Source organism: Canis lupus, chromosome 1 (assembly GCF_048164855.1).
Source record: "Canis lupus baileyi chromosome 1, mCanLup2.hap1, whole genome shotgun sequence".
Taxonomy (NCBI): domain Eukaryota; kingdom Metazoa; phylum Chordata; class Mammalia; order Carnivora; family Canidae; genus Canis; species Canis lupus.
Genome location: NC_132838.1, coordinates 117651920 through 117673710, shown reverse-complemented (window position 1 = coordinate 117673710; position 21791 = coordinate 117651920). Strand labels below are relative to the sequence as shown.

Sequence of the window (21791 nt, the reverse complement as noted above, 5' to 3'; positions counted from 1 at the left end):
CCTGATTCAGGGTTTTTGGAGAGTCTGTTTCCTCGGCCTGGAGCTCCAGTGCCAGGCCTTCCACAGCCAGCTCCTTCTGTTAGTCATTCAGGCCCCAGCTCAAACATTACCAGCTCAGAGAGGCCCTCCCTGATGCCTTAAAGAGACACTGCCGATCCCTGCTATTCCACTGCCCTTATTTGATTGCTTTCCCAGCATTTATTTATCATGATCTGAAAGTGCACTCTTTCTGTATTCACTTACCTATTGTAAGTGTCTCCCCAGTTAGAAACGAGTGCCACAGAGCTGTTCTGTCTTACTCACGGCTGCATCCTCGATAACCACGGGAAAGCTTTTTCACAGGGAAGCAATCTGCAAAATTGCATTTAGAGAATTTATCAGATGCTTATTATGTGCCAATCACTGGCCTAGGAGCTTTGCAATGTGTCCTATCAACGCACACTGTCCAATGAAAATATAATGTCAGCTATTTTTAAGTTTCTAATAGCCACATTGAAAAAGAAAAGAAACAGATGAAATGAACATTATATTTCCTCTGACATATTCAAAGTATTATCATCTCAACATGTAACAGGCTTTAAGTGCCAGATTCTTTTTTCTTTTTTTAATTTTATTTCAATTCAATTTGGCAACATATAACACCCAGTGCTCATCTCATCAGGTGCCCTCCTTAATGCCTGTCACCCAGTCACCCCATCCCCCCACCCACCTCCCTTTCTGCAACCCTTTGTTTCCCAGAGTTAGGAGTCTCTCATGGTTTGTCTTCCTAATTTCTTCCCCACTGTTTTCCTCCTTTCCCTTATTTTAACAGGCTTTAAAAGAGAGAAAACACCTTTTTGCACTCTTCAATTCCTCCCCTCTACCTTCTAGGTCCTGGAGGAGCTCTGCGCTGCTCAAATTTTGGGAACTCGCGGGTTCCCACTTTAGGACAGAACGCCAGTGTCCCCCATCACACACACACACACACACACACACACACACACACCTGTGTCTCAGCTTTCCCACCTTTTCTGTAACTCTCGGTGTGCACACACCCTTCAGGACCTCTACGGGCGGGCAAAAAAGAGGGCAGCCAGCCCTCAAGCGAGGCCTGAAGATGCTTTCCTCTGCAGACACCGAACCAAAGTTGATGTGTTACCAGGCCACGGGAGAGCTGGGGGGGCGAGTGGGAGGAGCGCGCAGCGGAAACAGGTAGGAAAGCCTGGGAGCTGAGACGCCAGAGCCAGGGAGCATGCGCAGGGTAGCTCCAACCGGAAGTGTGCCCGGAAACACGAGAAGCGCCAAGGGCAATGATTGGAGAGGCTGTGGCGTCCCTCCTGACTAGAAGCACAAGGGTGGGGACGGCTCACAAAGCTCGACGCCCAGGCCCTCGAGTACGGGGAGCGGACGAGGAGGGGGTGTTGGTGTCCCAAGCCGAGTTGAAACTGGAAGTTGACTTCTTCACCGTGGATATAAGAACTGTAAGTTTGGGCCTCAAGGGGACGGTTTATCTCTGAGCAGGGTCTTTGCGGGGTCACAGCTGGACCTCAGGGATTCTCTGAGATCAGGAGAGACTTCGAGGGTCTTCTTTGAAGTCTATTGGGAAATGAAGCAATGCCAACGCAAACTTTGGTGTATTTGTGGGGCGGGGGGTGGTTAAAAAGATTTTTACTTATTTATTTGAGATAAGGCACATGAGCAAGAGAGAGGTGAGGAGTGGGGTGAGGAGCAGAGGGAGAAGAAGACTCCCCACTAAGCAGGGAGCCAGATCCTGCATGTTCCCAGGACTGTGGGATCATGAGCCGAGCGGAAGGCAACTGCTTAACCAACTGAGCCACCCAGGCACCTGGCCAAAGCAAACTGTTCCTAGCCTTGTGTGGGGTTTTAGAGGTTTACATGGAATGAATTATACAAAAGTGTATCTAGGGCAAATATGATTGTGAAGACGATTTTAGTTATAAGAAACAGCGAGGTGGCCTGGGAATGAGACGTAGTTTTGAAGTAGCATCGCCTGCCTCTCTAAATATCTCATTTGGAGATAATATAAGGAATCAAAAGTTAGTCTTCCTGTCTCCTGCTTCTAGGAGTCCTGACCTAGACTAGTCCTGACCCTAGAAGGACCTAGTCGTTCTAGGGTCAGGACCCCAGATGTTCTGTGAGGAGTTAGTGAGGAGGGCTCTCCTGAGAATAAGCTGTACGGGGGGAATCTGTGGATAGTTGGAGCCCTAATGGATCTCTTCATCAGGTGGCCAGTGCTGGAGTGACATTGGCCCCTGATTCTACATTAGGAATGAGTGATGAGGAGGCCTGGGGGGGAGAGGCAGGAATGAGGTGTTTCATGGTGGGAGAGGGTCTCACATTCTCTCAGGAATGCAGGGCATCTGGGGGAGGAGGGGGAAGATTCTGGAATTTTAAGGTAGAGTTTCTTGCCTGTTGGAGAGGGAGTGAATCATAGGAAGGGAGGTTCTTGCTGTGGGAGGTGTTTGAGCCATTACGGTAGGGCCGGGATTGTGTGGTACCTTGGAGAGGGGCCTCTCAGCAGGAACACGTGAAGGGAAGTTCTCGTTTGGCGGTCTCTGACAGAAGCTTGATTGTGCATCCCCAGATGTAGGCTTCGGCGTGGACAAGAGGGCCAGTCCTTCATTCAGTTCAGGAGTGTTTTCAAGTTACCTACTCTGTGCCCCACATTATATGCTAGGCCTGTAGTGGGAAAGAAAAGAGTTCCCATGAACTTTATGGGACTGATCTCTTTCTAGGTCAACTCTATCTACTGGAAATGTAATGTGTGCCACATAAGTAACCTGAATTTTTCCAATAGCCAAATTTTGAAAAAGTAAGAAGATACAGGTGAAATTAATTTGAATTTATTTAACTTAATATATCTGAAATATTATTTCAGCGTGTAATACAAAAAATATTAGTGAGATATTTATATATTGTGTGTATATGTGTGCAATATCTAAAATCCAGCGTTTGTGTTTTACACTTGTCCATATCTCAGTTGTGGTTAGTCACATTTCAGATCCTCAGTAGCCACATGTGGCTTGTTGCTACTGCATTGGACAGCAACTCTAGAGTAACATAAAGATAACAAATTGTAGAAGATGTTTTTAGTAATGATAAATGTGCTGAGGAGGTAGCATAAGTGCTGTCAGCCACAGAATCCCCTCATGGCTGAAATGGCTTTGGGCAGGTTGAAATTGAGGTGTCTTTATTGTTGCCTTAAATATTTGATTATGAGATATTTTATACATACTCAAAAACATGACATGGGACACCTGAGTGGCTCAGCGGTTAAGTGCCTGCCTTTGGCTCAGGGCGTGATCCCAGATTCCCAGGTTCAAGTCCCATGTCGGACTCCTTGCATAGAGCCTGCTTCTCCCTCTGCCTGTGTCTCTGCCTCGCTCTCTCCCTCCCTCTCTCTCTCTCTCTCTCTGTCTATTATGAATGAATGAATAAAATCTTTAAAAATAAATAAATAAATAAATAAATAAATAAATAAATAAAAATAAAACTTGGCTCTGCCCTTGGGAAAGGCACTTCACTTTTCTGAGCTTACGTTTCTTCATCTGTTGGAAGGAAGCAAATGAATGCAGTGGTGAATATCAGTTCTTCGCGTATGCATCTGTCTGGGTCCTGATGTGACAGGAGATGTGTAGCATAATAAGAACACCTGCTGTTTGTTAATATAAAGTTGGGCTAATATTTATTGTTTCTTAATTGCTTTGAAGTACCAGTATTATTCCTACCTTACAAATGAGGAAGCTGAGGCCTTGATCCCCGAAGGTCACGTAAGCTAATAAAGTGGTAGGATTAGGTTTTGAAACCAGGTCTGACTGATTTAAAAATAAACAAACAAAAAAAAACAAGAACAAAACCTTGTGATCTAACCATTAGACAATACTGCCTCAATGCCTTCAGCAACTGCTCATCATTCACAGCAGTGGTTTCCAAATCTTTTTTTAAGGAATGGAAGCATTTTGTCCAGCGAAATCTTATATGGAACCCCAGTACATAAAGCAAATGAAGTTAGAACTAGTGCAGTTAAAGTGGGGTAATAGTCTAGACGTGGGCGGGTTTAATCCTGACTCTGCCAGGTACTGGCTCTGTGTTGGCCTAAACAAATTACTTTATCTCTCTGAGATTCAGTTTCTTCATTGGTAAGATGGGGAAATGATGTCTGCCAACCCACCGGCATTGTTATGTGGATCAACTGAGATAATATACGCAAAGCACTTGGCATACAGCCTAGCTCCTGATAACAGCCAAATAAGGGTGGCTTGTTGCAGTTGTAGCTGTGGCTATGACCACCTTCACTGACCAGAGGATGGAGTGGAAATCTCTCAGCCTTGCATTCGTGCCCTCCATCATCTGACCCAACCTACATTTCTAACACCTACAGGATAGCCAAACTGAATTACAATGTCCCAGGCCAGGATCCTGCACTACCAGTTCTGTGTGTATAGCTCTACCCACAAAGCACCATCCTTTGCCCTCTCCCTTGGTCCAAAAGTATGTAAGTGTGCTTTTTAAAAAATATTTTTTAAAACTTTTATTAGGGAAATTTTCAGAATATACAAAAGTTACAAAAGCTAGTATAATGAACCCTTCAATATCCATCACTTAGCTTTAGTAGTTACCACCTTATTTCCACTATATACCCCAACCTTCTCACTCCACTAGATTAGATCCTAGTCTGTCATTTCATCTGTAAATTCATCATTATGTATCTCTAAGGTAATGATTCTTTTTCAAAAACATAACCACCATACCATATCACATCTGAGAAAGATGAATAATTTCTCAGTGTCAATCTGTCAATGTTCAGTTTTGCTTTACCATCTCATAAATCTTTTTCTTTGTAGTTGATTTGTTCAAATCAAGATACTGACAAGATCTGTACATTGCATTTATATGATCTACTTCCTAAATTTGTTTTTATCTTTAAATTCCTTCCCCCCTTTCTCTTTTTTTCCTATGATGTTTTTGTTAAGGAAACAGACCTATTAGGCCTCCAGAAGGCCCGTGGTGTTGCTGATTTCTCCCTGGAGCCCTTTACCAGGTTCCTTTCTGCTCCCCCTGCAAACTGGTGGTTAGATCTAGCTTCCAAAGGTTTAATCAGATTTGGGGGGTGATTTTTGGCCAGAACATTCCACAGTGGTGATCCATCCCTTCTCTCCTATAAGATCTGCAGAGACTAGTCTCCTTATCCTGAGCCTTTTAGTGTCAGGTGGATCCATGAGTTCACAGGTTGTCAGCCTGACCCACCACTCTAAAGTTCCCTGTCGGCCTTTCACCGGGCAGTTTTAGCAATCATTGATGCCAACCTCAATCCAGTATTTTATTAAGTTTTGCAAAAATGGCAGTATTAGAATTCTGTTATTCTGTCTGCATTTATTAGCTGCAAATCCTTGTGTAAAGAAAACTTGTTGGTTTGCCCCAGGCGCATTTATACAAGAAAGAGAATGAACGCTTGAGCTATTCCCTGGATTTATCAGTTCTCAAAATAATGAATGGGTTCCCGGCAGCCTCTAAAGGTAACCAGAGAGTTTGTTGTTGATTTGTTTTTTAAGTTTTTGTTTAAATTCTAGTTAGCTAACATACAGTTTAATATTGGTCACAAGTGTACAATTTAGCGATTCAGCTCTTCCATGCCCGGTACTCCTCAAGACAAGAGCCCTCCTTAATCTCCATCAGGCTTCTGACTCCCCTCCTTTCTCACACCATCAATTTGTTGATGGTTTGTTTCTTGGCTTGCCTCTCTCTTTTCCCCCTAATGATCCTTTATTTTGTTTCTTAAACTCCATGTTGGACTGAAATCAGTCGAATCATTTTTCAGACCCATCATGAATGCCCCACTCAGAAGTTACTTCCCCTGCTGTTCTTACCCTGACTCAAAAGGAATTTCTCCCTTCTGCTGAATTTAAACACATATTTTCTAGTGGTATCCAGCACTTCCGGTGTACTTCCTTTATCATCAGCTGGATCATAAGCTGTTAGGAGGCATTTCTGCACAGCACTTAACGCCTCCGGCAGTGCTTCTCAAACTTCACTGTGCATTTGAACCCTGGGAGGGGGCATGTCTGGTTAAAATGTGTATTCTGATTCCTTAGCTCTGGGGTGGGCTGAGTGAATTTTTCCTGAACCCGGTGATGTTAATGCTGCTAGTTTAAGGACCACACTTTATTTTTTTTTAATTTTTATTTAAAATCAATTAATTAACATATAGTGTATTATTAGTTTGAGGTAGAATTTGGTGATTCATCAGTTGCATATAACACCCAGTGCTCATTACATCACGTACCTCCTTAACACCCATCACCCAGTTATCCTTTCCCCCATCCTCTCCCCTCCAGCAGCTCTGTTTGTTTTCTACAGTTAAGGGTCTTTTATGGTTTGTTTCCCTTTAATTTTGTCTTATTTTTCTTTGTCTTCTCTATGTTTATCTGTTTTGTTTCTTAAATTGCACATATTAGTGGAATCATATGATAATTATCTTTCTCTGACTGATTTATTTCACTTAGCATAATACCTCTAGTTCCATACACACACACACACATGCACACACACACACGACATCTTTATCCATTTATCTGTCAATGGACATCTGGGCTCTTCCATATTTTGGCTATTGTGAACAATGCTGCTATAAACATTGGGCTGCAGGTGCCCCTTCGAATCCTTTAGAAAAATACCTAGTAGTACAATGGCTGGATCGTAGGGTAGCTCTATTTTTAACTTTTTGAGGAACCTCCCTTCTGTTTCCAGAGTGGCTGTACCAGCTTGCATTCCCACCAACAGTGTAAGAGGGGTTCCCCTTTCTCTGCATCCTCACTACCATCTGTTGTTTCCTGAGTTGTTAGTTTTAGCCATCCTAACTGGTGTGAGGTGGTATCTCATTATGGTTTAGACCCCACCAATAAGGACCACACTTTAAGTAGCAAAGAGGTATGGTAAATGTATGGGAAATTGATTTCATTCATTCAATAAGAAGTGCACAGTCTGGGCCAGTTCATGGGCTGGGCCCTGTTACCATAAAAGGCAAAGGGTTGTTTGTGTGTTTGTTTTATTAGAGAATTTTAGTTTTTTAACATATTATTTTGAATATGTAAGAGTGCACAGAATTAAAAAAATTTTTCATAAAATCCAAAAGGACTCACAGTAAAAGTACATCAGCCTCCAGAGGTGAAAGCTGCTAATTCTTGAGTTTTAGTCTAGAGCTATCTCATGCATGTAAGAACATCTATTTGTACCATCTCTTTTTTTAACATACTGTTCACACTGCTCTGCTGCTTTTTCATTTTACTGTATCTGAGATTGTTCCATATCTCAACATATGTCTCTACATCCCATTTAATGGGTGGTGTACTATCTATCCAAGAGGCATTTGTGGTTTGTGTGAAGTATACAGTAAAGTGTGATTCCATCCTGACTTCTTCCTCATCCTACATATTCCACAGGGAATAGGTCTTGTCTTCCATTCTTTGAATCCTCTGAATTACCTGGCCCGTGTTGGTATATTTCTGTCCATTTCACTTGATCCAGAGTACATCCATCACTCGTTTACACAAACATATCAATGCTCTTTTTTTCCCCATAAGATTCCAGTCTTCATGGACTTAAAAATTTTTGCTTTTCTCTGTAATTCCCTAAGCACTCACAAGTTACTCAAAGATATTCTCTTGTTTTAGTAGTAGCTTACTGTGAAATAGTACATACGGAAGTGTGTACAAAACGTATGTTGACAGAGTTCTGAACGTGCTACCCTAAATATGGTGCCTTGGTACACTGAATATTTCAAGCTGAAGAAAATTAAGAAAACAGATACAAGTAGGACTCTCTGACCTTCCCCGGAAGCAGATCCAAAGATATTCATGAGAGAAGTGTTCCCATAAGTCCCAAGGACACTGAGATGCAACAAAAACAGAGATAAGGAAGTAAATCTGGCCTCTGGCTCAAATGCTAGGGAGTATCTTCCTTCAACGGCTATCAAGTCATCATCGGGACTCAAAACAGTCATGTCATTCACTCAAGAGGGCACAAGAAATGTCAAGTCCATCAACTCCCTACTCAGGTTTTCTGAAAAAGGCCAGCCAAAAAAGCCCTCAATGGCAACCCTGTTGGGACCCCTCTCATTTTTTAGAGCTTTCTCTGTATCCTCACTTAATAAACTTCTATTGCTTTACTCACTGTCCTTTGTCCACAAGATTCATTCTTTGAGTCTGTGAGACGAGAACCAAGCTCTCCTGCATCATCACCAACCCCTTCCGGGTTCCCTTCCCCTATCACATGATGGTCTCTCCCACTAGAGGTAATCAAGGTCCTGAATTTTACATTAATCATTCTCTGGCTTTCTTTTTCTCAATAGTTTTGAAGCGTTAATGCATCAGAATCATCAAGAGGGCTTGTTAAAACAGATTACTGAGCCCCACCCTCAGTTTCTGATTTAATTCATATGGGATGGGGCCCAAGGATTTGTGCTCCTTATAAATTCCCATGTAATGCGGATGCTGCTGATTCCCGGCCTACACTCTGAGAACTCCTGCTTTATCTCAAAGATGCTCATGACTTGTGTGTGATGACTCGTGGCCTCCCCTAAAACCTATCCGCTCAATACATACATCTTGAGGACCTCCCCACTGCCTTCCTCTACTCTAGTTCCAATCACCCAAATTATGAACATTCAATCTTTGCTAAATATTTTAATTGATTGTAGCACATGAGCATGCTCCTTTCTTTTTCTTTTTTATTGATGATCCCATGTATAAGTTGCTTCTCATTTATGTGTGTGTCTGTTATTTTTAGTTAACCAGAAGGAAGGGGTATAAGCAACATTTATATATCTTATTTGTCTAGTCTGGAAGCAGGAGCCAAGTAAAGGGGTTCAGAACATGCCACCCCAAAATACACTGCTTTTTGCATATTGATTATTTTAAGTTGAAGGCAATTCAGAAATAGCAGATGCAGGAAGGGCTCTCTGACCTTGCCCTTTCTACCTAAAAGCAAGTCATAAAAATTTTCCTTGAGAATGGTGCCCTCCCTGTACCAGGAAGAGAAGACATTCTTATCAGCAGAGCCTGGGAGTCAAGTCCAGCCTGTACAAACAAACGTACTAGAATAACCCCTACCTGCCATTAGTTTCACCCATATATTTCCTAATCACTGTCCCACAACTTCTTGTCCCCAGTCTTGTCTTGCCCCCTTTGTCTTATCACATCCCCACAATCTGTCATCTGTTGCATACAAAAGACATATAAGCTTTTTATACATTTTACACCTTTTTATACCTTTTTAATGGCTCCTTTGAGTCTTCTTTCCCTCTGAAGACTCCTGTATACGTGTAAAAATATATTAAATAGGGACTCTTGGGTGGCTCAGTCGGTTAAGTGTCTGCCTTCAGCCCAGGTCATGATCCCAGGGTCCTGGGATTGAGCCCCATGTGGGGCTCAGTGAGGGGTCTTCTTCTTCCTCTCTCTGCCCCTCCCCCACCATTTTCTTGCACTCTCTCAAATAAATAAGAAAACTATCTATATATGCATATATATAATAACTTTTTATGCTTTTCTCCTGTTAACCTGTCTTATATCAGTTTAATTCTTAGGCCAGCCACAGAATTTCAGAGAGTAGAAGGAAGTTTTTGCTTCCCTACACAAGTTTAATTTCCCTTTGTAGTCCACTTCCTCAAGTAAGCTATAGACCAGAGTTTGCAAACTCAGTCACTGATACAAGTCAAAAGGCACTGTAAATAAGTGACACTTGCCAAGGGGAATTTTACAGATCTCGAGACCACATCCTGTAAAGAAGGCTTGGATTTAAGCCAGTCGCAAGTACATTGCTCTCCGATTTTCCCAATTTTCGAGAAACCGAAAATAATCCCCACTAAGTCAACATTTTAAGTACCCAGAGCAGACGCAGAGATTCTATGCGGGATACACGTGCAGAACTGAGATGTAACCCATTCCATGTTTCAAGACCTTTGCAGTAAATGAATGGATGGATGGATTGGTGAGGGAGTCCATAATGAATCTGGGTCATTGGGGCAGCTCTCTGGGGGCATTGAAAGGGGACATAGAAGGAACATTTCGTGAGTACCTACTGTATGCCCAGCCCTGTGCAAGGGGCTTTACCTACCTTATCTCTTTTGACTTGCATAACAACACCACAGGGTAGTTATTATCATTCTTGTTTATTTCCATGCTCGGTTCACAGATAAACAAATGGAGGCTTAGATGGCCCAGGATCACATCACGAGTCTTCTTTATTTACAAGCTACCTAATTCTTAAAAAGGGATTTTAGATGAGCTCATATGATTTCAGCTGGCTTCTGAGCCTTAGATTCCAGGTAGCTCTCTTATACCACATTGACCCCACCAAGGTAATCAGGTTCTCAAAAGGCAGGTGGAGGGGAAGTACCAGTAATTGCTGGTTTGATTCCTTGAAGATCTTAGCAAACAACTCACAGCTTCATGCTCTTCAAGTACGTCAGCCAGTACTGAGGAACTAAGACACACAGCATCTCTTGCCATCTTGGTAAGCCCTCCCTACTTCCTCCTATGTCATTGCTACTACCTTCTCAGAATTCAAGATTTCTGCCTACCAGCCTTGGAGCTTACTTCATCCTCATTCCCTTCTAGAGCCCAGTGGGATAAGGACAGACACAGATACAGGAACTGTTAGGTTGGAAAACATTTTATTGGTGTTACTGAGCCCAGAGAGAGTAATTGTAAGCTGGTGATCAGATCCCACACCAGCCCCTCTTCCAGTGGGTGTCAGCAGTGCTCTGTCTTGAAGGGAACGGTCACTGGGCATCAGGAGTTGCACTTCTCAAACCCTTCAGCTGGAGGGAGAGAGGATGTGATCAGATTGGGGGACCCTTGGGGGCAGGGAGCTGGAGTCCCCTGTGAGGAAGCCCAGGACAGCGTGAGGCAGTGATAGAAAGGAGTCTCTGCCTTGATCTGAGTTCTCATTCTCTAAATACAGTAGCTGAGACTTCCCTTAGTTTTAGTGAGAGGAAGGTTTGTCTTCTGTTACCCGTCCTCACCTTCCTCCCAGATCGTCTACTTCTTCCCTCACCCCCGACTTCTATCCTTCTACTGCCCACCGCCTCTTACCTTAGGAAAGGCATCCCAGTTGAGGAAAGGAAGTTTCCTTTTGATAGACTAAAAGAGAAAGAAAGAGCGAGAGTGATGTGTTACAGGTCAGGTGGGCATGGATCAGTAAACACTCAGTGAATGAGCTCTCCATAGTGGGGATGGTGTTATCACTTCTAATTACAGAAAGAACTAGTATTTCCTGAGCCCCCAATCTGTATCTGCCTTATACTAGCTGCTCTGTAGGCATGCTCTCATTGGTCTGCACAGCTACCTTTTGAGGTAGGTACTAGCAAGCCCGCATCAGAGACGAGGAAGCTGAGACTGAGAGACATTTGTGCGAGGACACGTAGCAAGAATGTGCAGTCGTGTGACACAGGCTCTAATGCCCACGCTGTCGCTGACTTTTCCTTCTACTTGTAAGCCACCCAACTTAGGGCCTCGGTTTCTTCATAGATGATAAAGAAATTCAAACAAACACCTGTCTGATTAAGTTCTGCCTATTTTGGAATTGACTCTGGCTCTGCTCCCCCACTGCCACATTGGGAAAATAGGTGTGGCCATGTCAGCCTCCTGAAGAAACTTCTGTCCAGCAAGGTGATGACTTCCTCTGAGAACTCAGGAAAGAACCCAAAGGGCTAGAACTAGAATGTGTTGGCCCTACCCTGGAAAGACTGCAGACAGTCAAGGAGAGGAAGGAGGGCCCATGCACTTACCTCAAAGAGGGCATGCCAGTTCAGGAATTCATCCGGCTTAAAAGCCTGTGGAGACAGAGAGACCAGAAGAAGGTCAGTTCCAGAGGAGGACAGAACTCAGCCCCCAGCCTCCTGGAAAAGATAAGGGGTTCATGGCAGCTCTGCAAGCTGTCTACTACGGCACTGGTCTTTACGGTGTGGATGTTTGCGGGGGCAACACTAGAGAATGGTACTTACGGAGCGCAACTTGTCGATGTTCAGGAATTGAGCGTTAAAGGCCTAAGCAAAGAGACGGGGTGTTAAGAGAGTGGCTTAGGGGCACAGGACAGGGCACAGACTCAGGCTAGAATGTGGGAGGGAGTTTACCTCAGGGCCTGCTGCATAATTACCAATGGTCGTTTCTTCCTGGAAAATGAAGGGGAGAAAGCCAAATGATCACATAATGGCAAGTCCTTGTCCCAAAACCCTCTCTGCCAGGCCTGCCTTCCTCCACAGGCCAGGCCCCCATGGGGCCAGTCCACCATGTGGCCTCAGATAACATGCTCTATTCCAGTAAGACAGATGGTTGACAGATGTGCAAGGCAAAGAGGAAGGAACAGAGTGGTGTGCGTGAGACAGAAGCTAAAAGGCCAGGCCTGCATCCGCGGTAAGCAGCAGGTGCAAGGGGTGGAGAAGAGAGGACTCCTCCCAAGAACATTGAGCCAGTGTTGCCATGCAGTTGACTTGGGATGTTTTTGAGACTCCTACGCTTAGCCCATAGAGCTGGGTGGGGGAGATTAGCACGCAGGTAGAAGCCACGCTGCTGAGGTGCCCTGCCTGCCTTTAATTGATTGAGATTGGTTTGCTTTGTGACTTTATTGCGACCAAAGTCAGAGTCACCATTTTCCCTCCCCCACGTAGTAGCGCCCTCGGACTTCAGTGCACCCCATCTTGTCACTCTCCCTGCTTGGCTTCATTGTCCCTTAGCTCTTCCTTTCCACTACAGAGGTCATAAATGGTTATCCTATAGGCTAGACCCAAATGTTTAGCTCTCATAGCAGTTTGGCTTGTTTTTTAATTTGAATAATACATTTCTAATTAAAATACATAAATCAGATTTCTTCTGGCTTCTCCTGAAAATTTAAAACCTCTGATCACACCAGTATGTTTTCCTGCTTAGTAGCAGTCAGATGGTATACAGACTGGGCGCCTGGGTGGCTCAGTCGGTTGAGCAGCTGACTTTAGGTCAGGTCATGATCCCAGAGTCCTGGGATTGAGTCCCGCATTGGGCTCCCTGCTTAGCGGGGGTCCTGCTTCTCCCTTTCCCTGGTCGCTGCTCGTGCGCTCTCTCACTCTCTCTCAAATAAATAAATAAAATATTTTATAAAAAGGTGATATACAGGGACCCTTTTAGATTGGGCAAGTCCGCTCCATCTTCCCTGGGGCCCCACCAGCCCGCCTGCTCACTGACTTCACTTGCTTGGACCCCAAGCAATTGTGTATGTGATCCCATCTTAGACTTTTCAATCCAGCACGGACACTCTTCCCCAACCTTGGGAGAGAGAGGGCCCTCCAGCTTCCTCCTGGCTGGAGACTGCCTCCTAAGGATCCGTGCTATGGCTAGGCTTCAGAGACAGCAGGGAGCTTGCAGTCACCTGGAAGCCATTCCCTGGGAGTAGATGAAACACAGGTGAGGCTGAGCCCAGATGACCGACCTCAGCCCCTGAATCCTCCCAGGATTCAGATGTCTAGCTTCCACCTACACTCTCAACCATCCCTTCCAGAAATAAAGCATCTCCATCTACATGTCTTCCTGGGAGTGCTTTGTCTCCTTCCTTCTTTCTTCCCTTCCTCAAAGCCCCTACTTTTCATTCAGCCTTTGATAATCTCCAAAAACAGGAGCCACACACCCAGTAATGCATAGAAGGTAAAGGAATGAAGGACTAAGTGAGGTAATGGATAAAAGAAAGAGAATCCAGGTGATGTGCTCACCTCAGAACTCCCCAGGGAAGCCCCCTGAGCAGAGTGGAGCGCCAGAAGAGAGAGAAGAACCACAGCAGGAAGAACTGGGATCTTCATGGTGTCAAGTTTGGGGTGCTCTGAGGCGGGGCCTCACCGCTTGCCCTTTATATTCCCAGGGAGGTGGATGTGAGCAGAAATGGGGTCCCCACCCCACTGACTCACCCCCAGATCCCATCGCCCACCCCCGGGGCTCTGGGAAGGGGAGGTGTAGACTGTTCCCCACTTACCTTGGATTTCTCAATTCACATTCTGCCCCAGGCACTAGGAAGGTGAGATGGCAATGGGGTGCTTCATGCCAATGGAGCTGGGATGGAGACAGGTTGAACCTGTCCCTCCAAAGGACTGGCAGTGACACCCAAGCAACCTCTCCTTTTGTCTTTATCTCTTTCCCTTATATCCTTCATTCTGCTCTCATAATTCTGGCTTTTCCCCACCCTTCCCAATTCTGTATAAACTCCTAGACTTCCATGCTCTGGCCTCAACATGTCTTTCTGACTTGTTCTTTTTTTACTCCTTTGCATGTGACCCTACATTCTGGCCAAACTGGACTCCCTACCAAATATACCGTTCTTGGTCCTGCAAGCATCTTCCCTTGCTCTTGCTTATTCCTAAAATGCCCTTCTTGTCATCTCTAGTTCTCAGAACCCAACATCCATGTTGGATGAAGCTCCTTGATTTTTCCCATCATCCTTCACCCTCATTCCCCATACCCTTCCCTTCTTGGGGAATTGCCATAGCAATTCATTTATATCTCTGGCATTGTACCTGGGGTAACTCATGCTTTCTTCTTATTTTTCTCTTAGAATATGAAGTTCCTTGAAGCCGAGAACCAACTCTTAATCACCTTTATATGCCCCTACACCATGCATTACACAGATTACAGGAAGAGCCAGCATTTGTTAGATGGGATAAGTTAGGGTTCGAGCATCCTTCCACCAAGTTGTACACTTTCCTTCTTTGGGGCCGGACCCCTCCCATTATCCAGCTGCCCATCTTTTACTCTTGGGTCTTCAGAGAGATGACTATCTTGAACTAAGAAGACAAGGACTAGAGAACACGCAGGGGAGAAAACAACAGATACACACACACACACACACACACACACACACAGGTCTTAAAGACGACCCTTTAGGGACGCCTGGGTGGCTCAGTGGTTGAGCATTTGCTTTGGGCTCAGGTCGTGATCCTGCAGTCCCGGGATCGAGTCCCATGTCGGGCTTCCTGCATGGAGTCTGCTTCTCTCTCTGCCTGTGTCTCTGCCTCTCTCTGCCTCTCATGAATTAAAAAAAAAAAAAAAAAGATGGCCCTTTGGAGATAGGATCTAGGTCCTGAACTTTGAGTGCCTTGTCCATTTCATCGAGCTTCTCCCGCCCCCTGTCCCATACCCCAACTTGGGAGTTGTATCACCACAAAGTGACAAAATCTCCTAATCAAGCCACCTTCTCTACGAGGTTCAGGTGGACCAGCCGGTTCCTGGTGTTATAGGGAGGTGCCAGAACATAGGCTGCTGCTGCCAGGACAAAGCAAGACCTTATTTGAGAGCAGGCCTCTTTGCCCCAACCTGATGCAATGCACACAGATGGCAGGCCTGGGGTGGAAGAGCTAGATGGCACTCATGAACAATCTTTAGGAACCCCAGGAGTTGGGGCTTCAATTCCCATCATGCCCCCCCACCTTGGCCCCTCTATAGGCTCAGGAAATCTCTGTTTTTATAACAGCATCTCCTCCTTTGTAGAGGTACCTGAGGAGACAGGACTTGAAGAACACTCACTAAGTGCAGATGGCCAGGTGGCAGTGACTATCATGCATGGTCAGGCTGCTGGAGGAGACGAGTGAGAAGATGCTTGAGGTGGGTGGAGTGCCTCTCAAAAGGTTTTCTGGAGGACACAAGTTTTTAATGTGTAATGGATTCTTATTAATTAGTTAACAGTGACTGAAGGAGCTCATTAACCACCATTCAGCTAATATAGGGTCAATAGGGTCAACTCTGGGAGCAGAGAGAATGAAGAATGGACAAAAGAGAACTGATATTGTATAGTCAACTCCCATTAGGCATGCTCATGGAGGAGCACCTTGGCATGGGTGATCCAAAGCAACAGATGAGCCAAACACCACCATCTGTTTAGCTGTAGAGTTCTTTTGTAACACATTGACTTCCCAGTGTTTTCCTCTCCACCTAATTAATGCTAATGCTTCTAATAATGTTAGCCAATGTATTGATGGCTTATTATGTGACAGGCCTTGTGCTGAGTGCTCTAAATGAATGATCTCATTGAAATAGCACAGTGATTCTGTGAGGTAGGTACTATAATTATCCACATTCTACAGGTAGGGGAACCACGGCACGTAGAGGTTAAGTAACTCACCCAAGGTCAGTCACAGCCAGTGTGTGGCAAGGCTGGCATGAGTACCCCAGGATTCCAGGGCCTGCACCTAGATTTGCTCCTGTGCTGTGCTGTGCTGTGCTGTGCTGTGGAGTTGTGTCCCATAAAGGACCTCACCAGCCCACAACACCTTGCATGAATTGGACTCATGCCCTGAGAGTAGGGGGGCAGGCTGCATTTAGCCCCCGTTAGTCCCCTCGCCTCGTGTCCCTTCGAGGCATGCAGCCTACGCAGCCGTAGATGGCAGCTCCCAAGCATACGTGCATTACTTTCAGCGAGTTAACCTGTACACTCTTGGTAAAATGAACACAGAAAATTAAGAGAGTAATGGCCCTCAATGAGCGTATGCCCCAGAATGAACCTGCGATTGCCTCGGACTCCAGGTACCTCTTGGGGTAGGTGTAAAATGCCTCTGAACACAGTGTGCACAACCAAAGAAATCCATTCCCTTGCTGGAGAAGAAAACTGTCTATGCTGGACAGCTTTGTTTCCTTTTGGTACCTTCCTGATGGATCTTCAAGGGCAGTTTTGGCTTTACATGATTTATGCTGTAAGTGCCATCTTTAGAATGTAGTGTCCCTGTCCTGCCTCAGTGGGTTTGTGTTTCCTGGGTGCTCAGTGTCCCATGGTTGGGCAAGTGGGGGAAGAAAGGGGTAAGGAATTCTCACAGTCCCAGCAATTTGGGTGGTGGGTGGCTAAGAATCGCTGGATTTCAGCATTGCTTTGGATGCATCACATAGGGTTAATGGTGTCAGGCAGAGCCACACTGCCTGGCTCTGCATCAGTCCATCTCCAAGTCCAGTTGCTCTTCTAGTTTCCTCTCCGAGAATACCAGTAAACCCCTGTTTTCCCACAGGCCTGCCCCCACCCCACCCCATATCTGCCAGAACTTGAGTGTAGGTAGGAGGCAAAGCCCAGCCCTGATTGCTACATTACAGACACACCTAGGGGCTGGGATCCAGCCTCCTGGCTTCAGAAAGGAAATGTGGGATCTGAAGGGATGCACACTGGGGCCATGGGATATTGGTGAATACCTAGGTGAAAAGCCTAAAATCTTTGAAGAGAAAGGGAGCTGGGGTGTGGAGTACTGGGAGGCAGAATTTGGGACATCCATGTCCCTTCCTTTCCTGTGCCTCTGCCAATATTACTATCACACCCAAGAAAGCAGCCACGTTGTCCAGCAGGTCTGGTTTCTTCCTTTGCCACCCACCTTTTGTTCCTGTGTAGCTTTTGCTCATTAAACTTCTCCCAGGAAGACTTCCTGGATCAATCCCACTTAATTCTGATTCCTCTTCCCATTCTCTGTTCACAAACACTGGGCAGCCACTTTGGCTCTTGGCACTTGGAATTCAAGATGGATCAGGTACCTGTCCTGTGGAGCCTATGTTCTGGCAGAGAAGACATATCATAATCTAATTTAAAAATTAGGAAACAAGATAACTTCAGAGAATGACAAGTTCTGGGGAGAAAATAAAACAGTGGCGATATGATTGCAATCAGGTCAGTATCCTTGGTTCAACTGGCTTGAGGGTGGATATTTTAACGTAGACCTAAAGCAGTTAAAGCTCCAGTCTTCTGAAGACGTTGAGTTGCAGGGACAGGTGGCAGCAGTGTTCCTTGAAAGCTTCTCCCAGCAGTTCTGGGTTGACAGGGGAGAGGAAGGCCAGAACCCAATCATCCCCAAGCCATGGTGAGCAGTTGGGATTTGTGGAGGATTCTGAGCATGGATCCTTCCTGGATGTCATGGAAGAATGGATTTTAGGGAAAAATGAAAGTCAGAGGCTGCTTCAGAGCCCCAGGAAGGAGAAAGGGACATCCTACCCTTTTATTAGAGGGTCCTTTGCACCAGAGGGCCTTTGCCTGCTTCAGATGACACTTTGAACTTTAAAGGGCTGCTTTGAGCCTTTTGGACCAGAAAAACCCTGAGAGTCTAGAACCATGTTGACCACCTCAGCTTCTCCCTCCATCCCTCAGGGACTGGCTCCAGGAGACTTGAGTCTAGCTCTTTCTGATTCATCACCCACACTCCAGGAAGCTAGCTGTCAGTCAGCCAAAGAATTGAGCATCTTGCCCTGGGAGAGCTGGGTTCTCCTCCCTGTGGCTTCCAGGAGGTACTGCAAGGCGCCCTCCCTACACAGTTGAAATCCAATATGAGGACAGACACACCGTGGAGATATTGCAGATTGGGTTCCAGACCACCACAATAAAGCAAATATTGCAATAAAATAAATTAGATGAAAAAAAAAATAAAATAAATTAGATGAATTTATTTATTTTTAATATTTTTAAGGAATTATTCATTTGAGAGAGAGAGAGCAAGAGCAAGAGCACCTGCTTATGCATAAGGGAGGGGCTGAGGGAGAGGGAGAAAGAACCCTCAAGCAAGCTCCCCGCTCAGTGCAGAGACTAATGTGGGGCTCAGTCTCACAACTGACTGGAGCCCAATGCAGGACTTGATACCAGGACCCCGAGATCATGATCTGAGCCAAAATCAAGAGTCAGACACTTAACTGAGCCACCCAGGCACCCCTTTATTGATTGAGTGAGTGAGTGTACGTGCGTGTGTGCATGAGCCCAGGGGTGAGGGGCAGAGGAAGAGGGAAAGCGAGAACCTCAAGCAGGCCCCACACTCAGCACAGAGACAAATGTGGGGCTCAATCTCAGGTACAACCTGAGTACCTGACCTGAGCCAAAATTAAGAGTCAGATCCTCAATCAACTGAGCCACCCAGGCACCCCATTGAGTCAAATGAATTTTGTGGTTTCCCAATGCACCTAAAAATTATGTTTACACTATTCTGTAGTCTAGTAAGTGTGTAATAGCATTATGCCTTAAAAAAAAAACAAAATACTTAGTTTAAGGGATCCCTGGGTGGCGCAGCGGTTTGGCGCCTGCCTTTGGTCCAGGGCGCGATCCTGGAGACCCGGGATCGAATCCCACGTCGGGCTCCCGGTGCATGGAGCCTGCTTCTCCCTCTGCCTGTGTCTCTGCCTCTCTCTCTCTCTCTCTGTGTGTGTGTGTGTGACTATCATAAATAAAAAAATATATATATTTTATTGCTGGGATCCCTGGGTGGTTCAGCAGTTGAGCATCTGCCCTCAGCTCGGGGCGTGATCCTGGAGTCCCAGGATCGAGTCCAACATCAGGCTCCCTGCATGGAGCAGGGAGCCTGCTTCTCCCTTTGCCTGTGTCTCTGCCTCTCTCTCTCTCTCTGTGTCTCTCATGAATAAATAAATAAAACCTTAAAAAATAAATTAAGTTATAAAAAAGAAAAACTTTATTGCTAAAGAATGCTAACCATCAAGTGAGTGTTTTTGCTGCTGGAGGGTCTCACCTTGATGTCAGTGGCTGCTGACTGATCAGGGTGGTGGTTGCTGAAAGCTGGGGTGACTGTGGCAGTTTCTTAAGACAAAATGAAGTTTGTTGCATCAATTGACTTCCTTTCTGAACAATTTCTCTCTAGCATGTGATGCTATTGGATAGCATTTTACCCACAGTAGAACTCCCTTCAGAATTGGAGTCAGGCCTCTCAAATTCTCCTGCTTTATCAACTAAAATATGACAAATTCTAAATCTTTTGTTGTCATTTCAACAATCTTCACAGCATCTTCACCAGGAGTAGATTCTATCTCAAGAAACCATTTTCTTGGGATGTCTGGGTGACTCAGTGGTTGAGCGTCTGCCTTCGGCTCAGGGCGTGACCCCAGAGTCCCAGGATCGAGTCCCACATCAGGCTTCCTTGCTTGGAGCCTGCTTCTCCCTCTGCCTATGTCTCTGCCTCTCTCTTTCATGAACAAATAAATAAAATCTTAAAAAAAAAAGAAAGAAACCACTTCCACTTTCTTTGCTCATTCATAAGAAGCAGCTCCTCATCTCTTCAGTTTGATCATGAAACAATTCAGCATGCAGCAATTCAGTCCCACGCTCAGGCTCTACCTCTAATTGTAGTCCTCTTGTTGTTGCCACCACATCTGCAGTGACTTCCTCCACTGAAGTCCTGAGCCCCTCAAAGTCATCGACAAGGGTTTGGAATCACCTTCTTCCAAACCCCTGTACTCCTTGATATTTTGACATCTTCTGATGAATCACAGACATTCTTAATGGCATCTAGAACAGTGAATCTCTTCCAAGAGGTTTTCAGTTTATTTTGCCTGGGCCCATCAGAGGAACCACTATCTATGGCAGCTATTGCCTTATAAAATATATTTCTTAAATAATAAGCTTTGAAAATTACAATGACTCCTTGATCCATGAGTTGCAGAATTGAATGGTACCAGTGGGCATGAAAACATGAATCTCAGGACGCCTGGGGGGCTCAGTGGTTGAGCATCTGCCTTTGGCTCAGGGCATGATCCCAGGGTCCTGGGATCAAGTCCCGCATAAGTCCTGCCTGGAGCCTGCTTCTCCCTCTGCCTCTGTCTCTCTGTGTCTCTTATGAATAAATAAAATCTTTAAAAAAAAAAAACACATGAATCTCCTCCATCTCCATCAGAGCTCTTGGGTGACAGGTACATTGTGAACAGTATTTTGAAAGGAATCTCTCTCTCTCTCTCTCTCTCTCTCTCTCTCTCTCTTTTTCCTGAGCAGTAGATCTCAGCCTGGGATTTGAAGTTGTGAAGTCAGGCATTGACTTATCACTATCTATGAAAGTCCTAGATGGTGTCTCCTTCCAATAGAGAAGGAAAATCTATATTTTAAAATCTATTTGAAAATCTAATGCTTAAGTGTAGCTGCCTTCATGAATTATCTTAGCTAGATCGTCTGGGTAACTTGCTGCTGCTTCTACATTCGCACTTGCTGCTTCAGCTTGGACTTTTCTGTGGTGGAGATGGCTTCTTTTCTTAGACCTCATAAACCCATCTCTGCTAGCTTCCAGCTTTTCTTCTGCAGCTTCCTCACCTCTCTCAGCCTTCACAGAATTGAAGAGCCAGGGCCTTGCTCTGGATCAGGCTTTGGCTTAAGGAAATGTTGTAGCTGCTTTGAACAGAAATTTTCTCCATATCAGCAACAAGACTGCTCTCTGATTGATCATGTGCTTACTAAAGTATCACTTTTCATTTCTATCAAGTACTTTTTCTTTGCATTCACAAATGGCTAACTAGAGCAAGAGGCCTAGGTTTTAGTCCATTTCAGCTTTTAACATGCCTTCCTTACTAAGCTTGGTCATTTCTGACTTTTGATTTTTTTTTAAGATTTTCATCTATTTATTTGAGAGATAGAGAGCGCGCAAGAGAGGGCACAAACAGGGGGCAGAGGGAGAGGGACAAGCAGACTCCCTGCTGAGCAGGGAGTCCAACATGGGACTCGATCCCAGGACCCCAAGATCATGACCTGAGCTGAAGGCAGTTGATTAACCAACTAAGCCACCCAGGCACCCCTAGCTTTTGATTTAAAGTGAGAGACATGTAACTCTTCCTTTCACTTGAATACTTAGAGGCCAGTGTAGGGTTATTAATTGGCCTAATTTCTTTTCTTCCTTTTTTTTTTTTTAAGATTTATCTATTTATTCCAGAGTGAGGGGAGAAGCAGAGGGAGAGAGAATCCTAAGCAGACTCTCTACTGAGCTTAGAGGCTAACATGGGGCTCAATCCCACAACTCCAAGATTAGGACCCAAGCCAAAACCAGGAGTAGGATGCTTAAC

General features: G+C 45.1%; 1 protein-coding gene and 2 long non-coding RNA genes across 4 annotated transcripts in view; 1 reads left to right on the top strand and 2 right to left on the bottom strand.

The window, feature by feature from the left end:
- LOC140606905 (uncharacterized) overlaps positions 1-1197 on the bottom strand; it is a 47996-nt gene extending 46799 nt beyond the window's left edge. For both annotated transcript variants that reach the window (XR_012009114.1, XR_012009115.1), the window contains exons 1-2: positions 1006-1197; positions 244-351 (exon numbers count right to left, since the gene is read on the bottom strand). This is a non-coding gene — a long non-coding RNA (uncharacterized lncRNA). The remainder of the gene's footprint in view (positions 1-243; positions 352-1005) is intronic.
- Positions 1198-1269: 72 nt separating this feature from the next.
- On the top strand, positions 1270-18362 carry LOC140606889 (uncharacterized). The gene is made up of 4 exons (XR_012009099.1): positions 1270-1460; positions 15501-15614; positions 17473-17649; positions 18124-18362. It is a non-coding gene; the product is annotated as an uncharacterized lncRNA (long non-coding RNA).
- Positions 10653-13875, bottom strand: KRTDAP (keratinocyte differentiation associated protein). Its single transcript, XM_072812666.1, has 6 exons — positions 13736-13875; positions 12131-12169; positions 12002-12043; positions 11786-11830; positions 11091-11138; positions 10653-10816 (listed from the first exon to the last, which is right to left on the bottom strand). The coding sequence occupies exons 1-6, from the start codon at positions 13820-13822 to the stop codon at positions 10778-10780; spliced, it is 300 nt and encodes a 99-aa protein (XP_072668767.1). The 5' UTR covers positions 13823-13875; the 3' UTR covers positions 10653-10777.
- Positions 18363-21791: the final 3429 nt, after the last annotated feature.

Bases quoted from the DNA above. Each gene is read 5' to 3' on its own strand.
- KRTDAP (XM_072812666.1), bottom strand. From the start codon at position 13,822: ATGAAGATCCCAGTTCTTCCTGCTGTGGTTCTTCTCTCTCTTCTGGCG. The intron at 11,831-12,001 runs GTAAGTACCATT...CTGTCTCCACAG, and splicing joins ACATCGACAAGTTGCGCTCC to GCTTTTAAGCCGGATGAATT. The intron at 10,817-11,090 runs GTAAGAGGCGGT...CTCTCCCTCCAG, and splicing joins ACTGGGATGCCTTTCCTAAG to CTGAAGGGTTTGAGAAGTGC.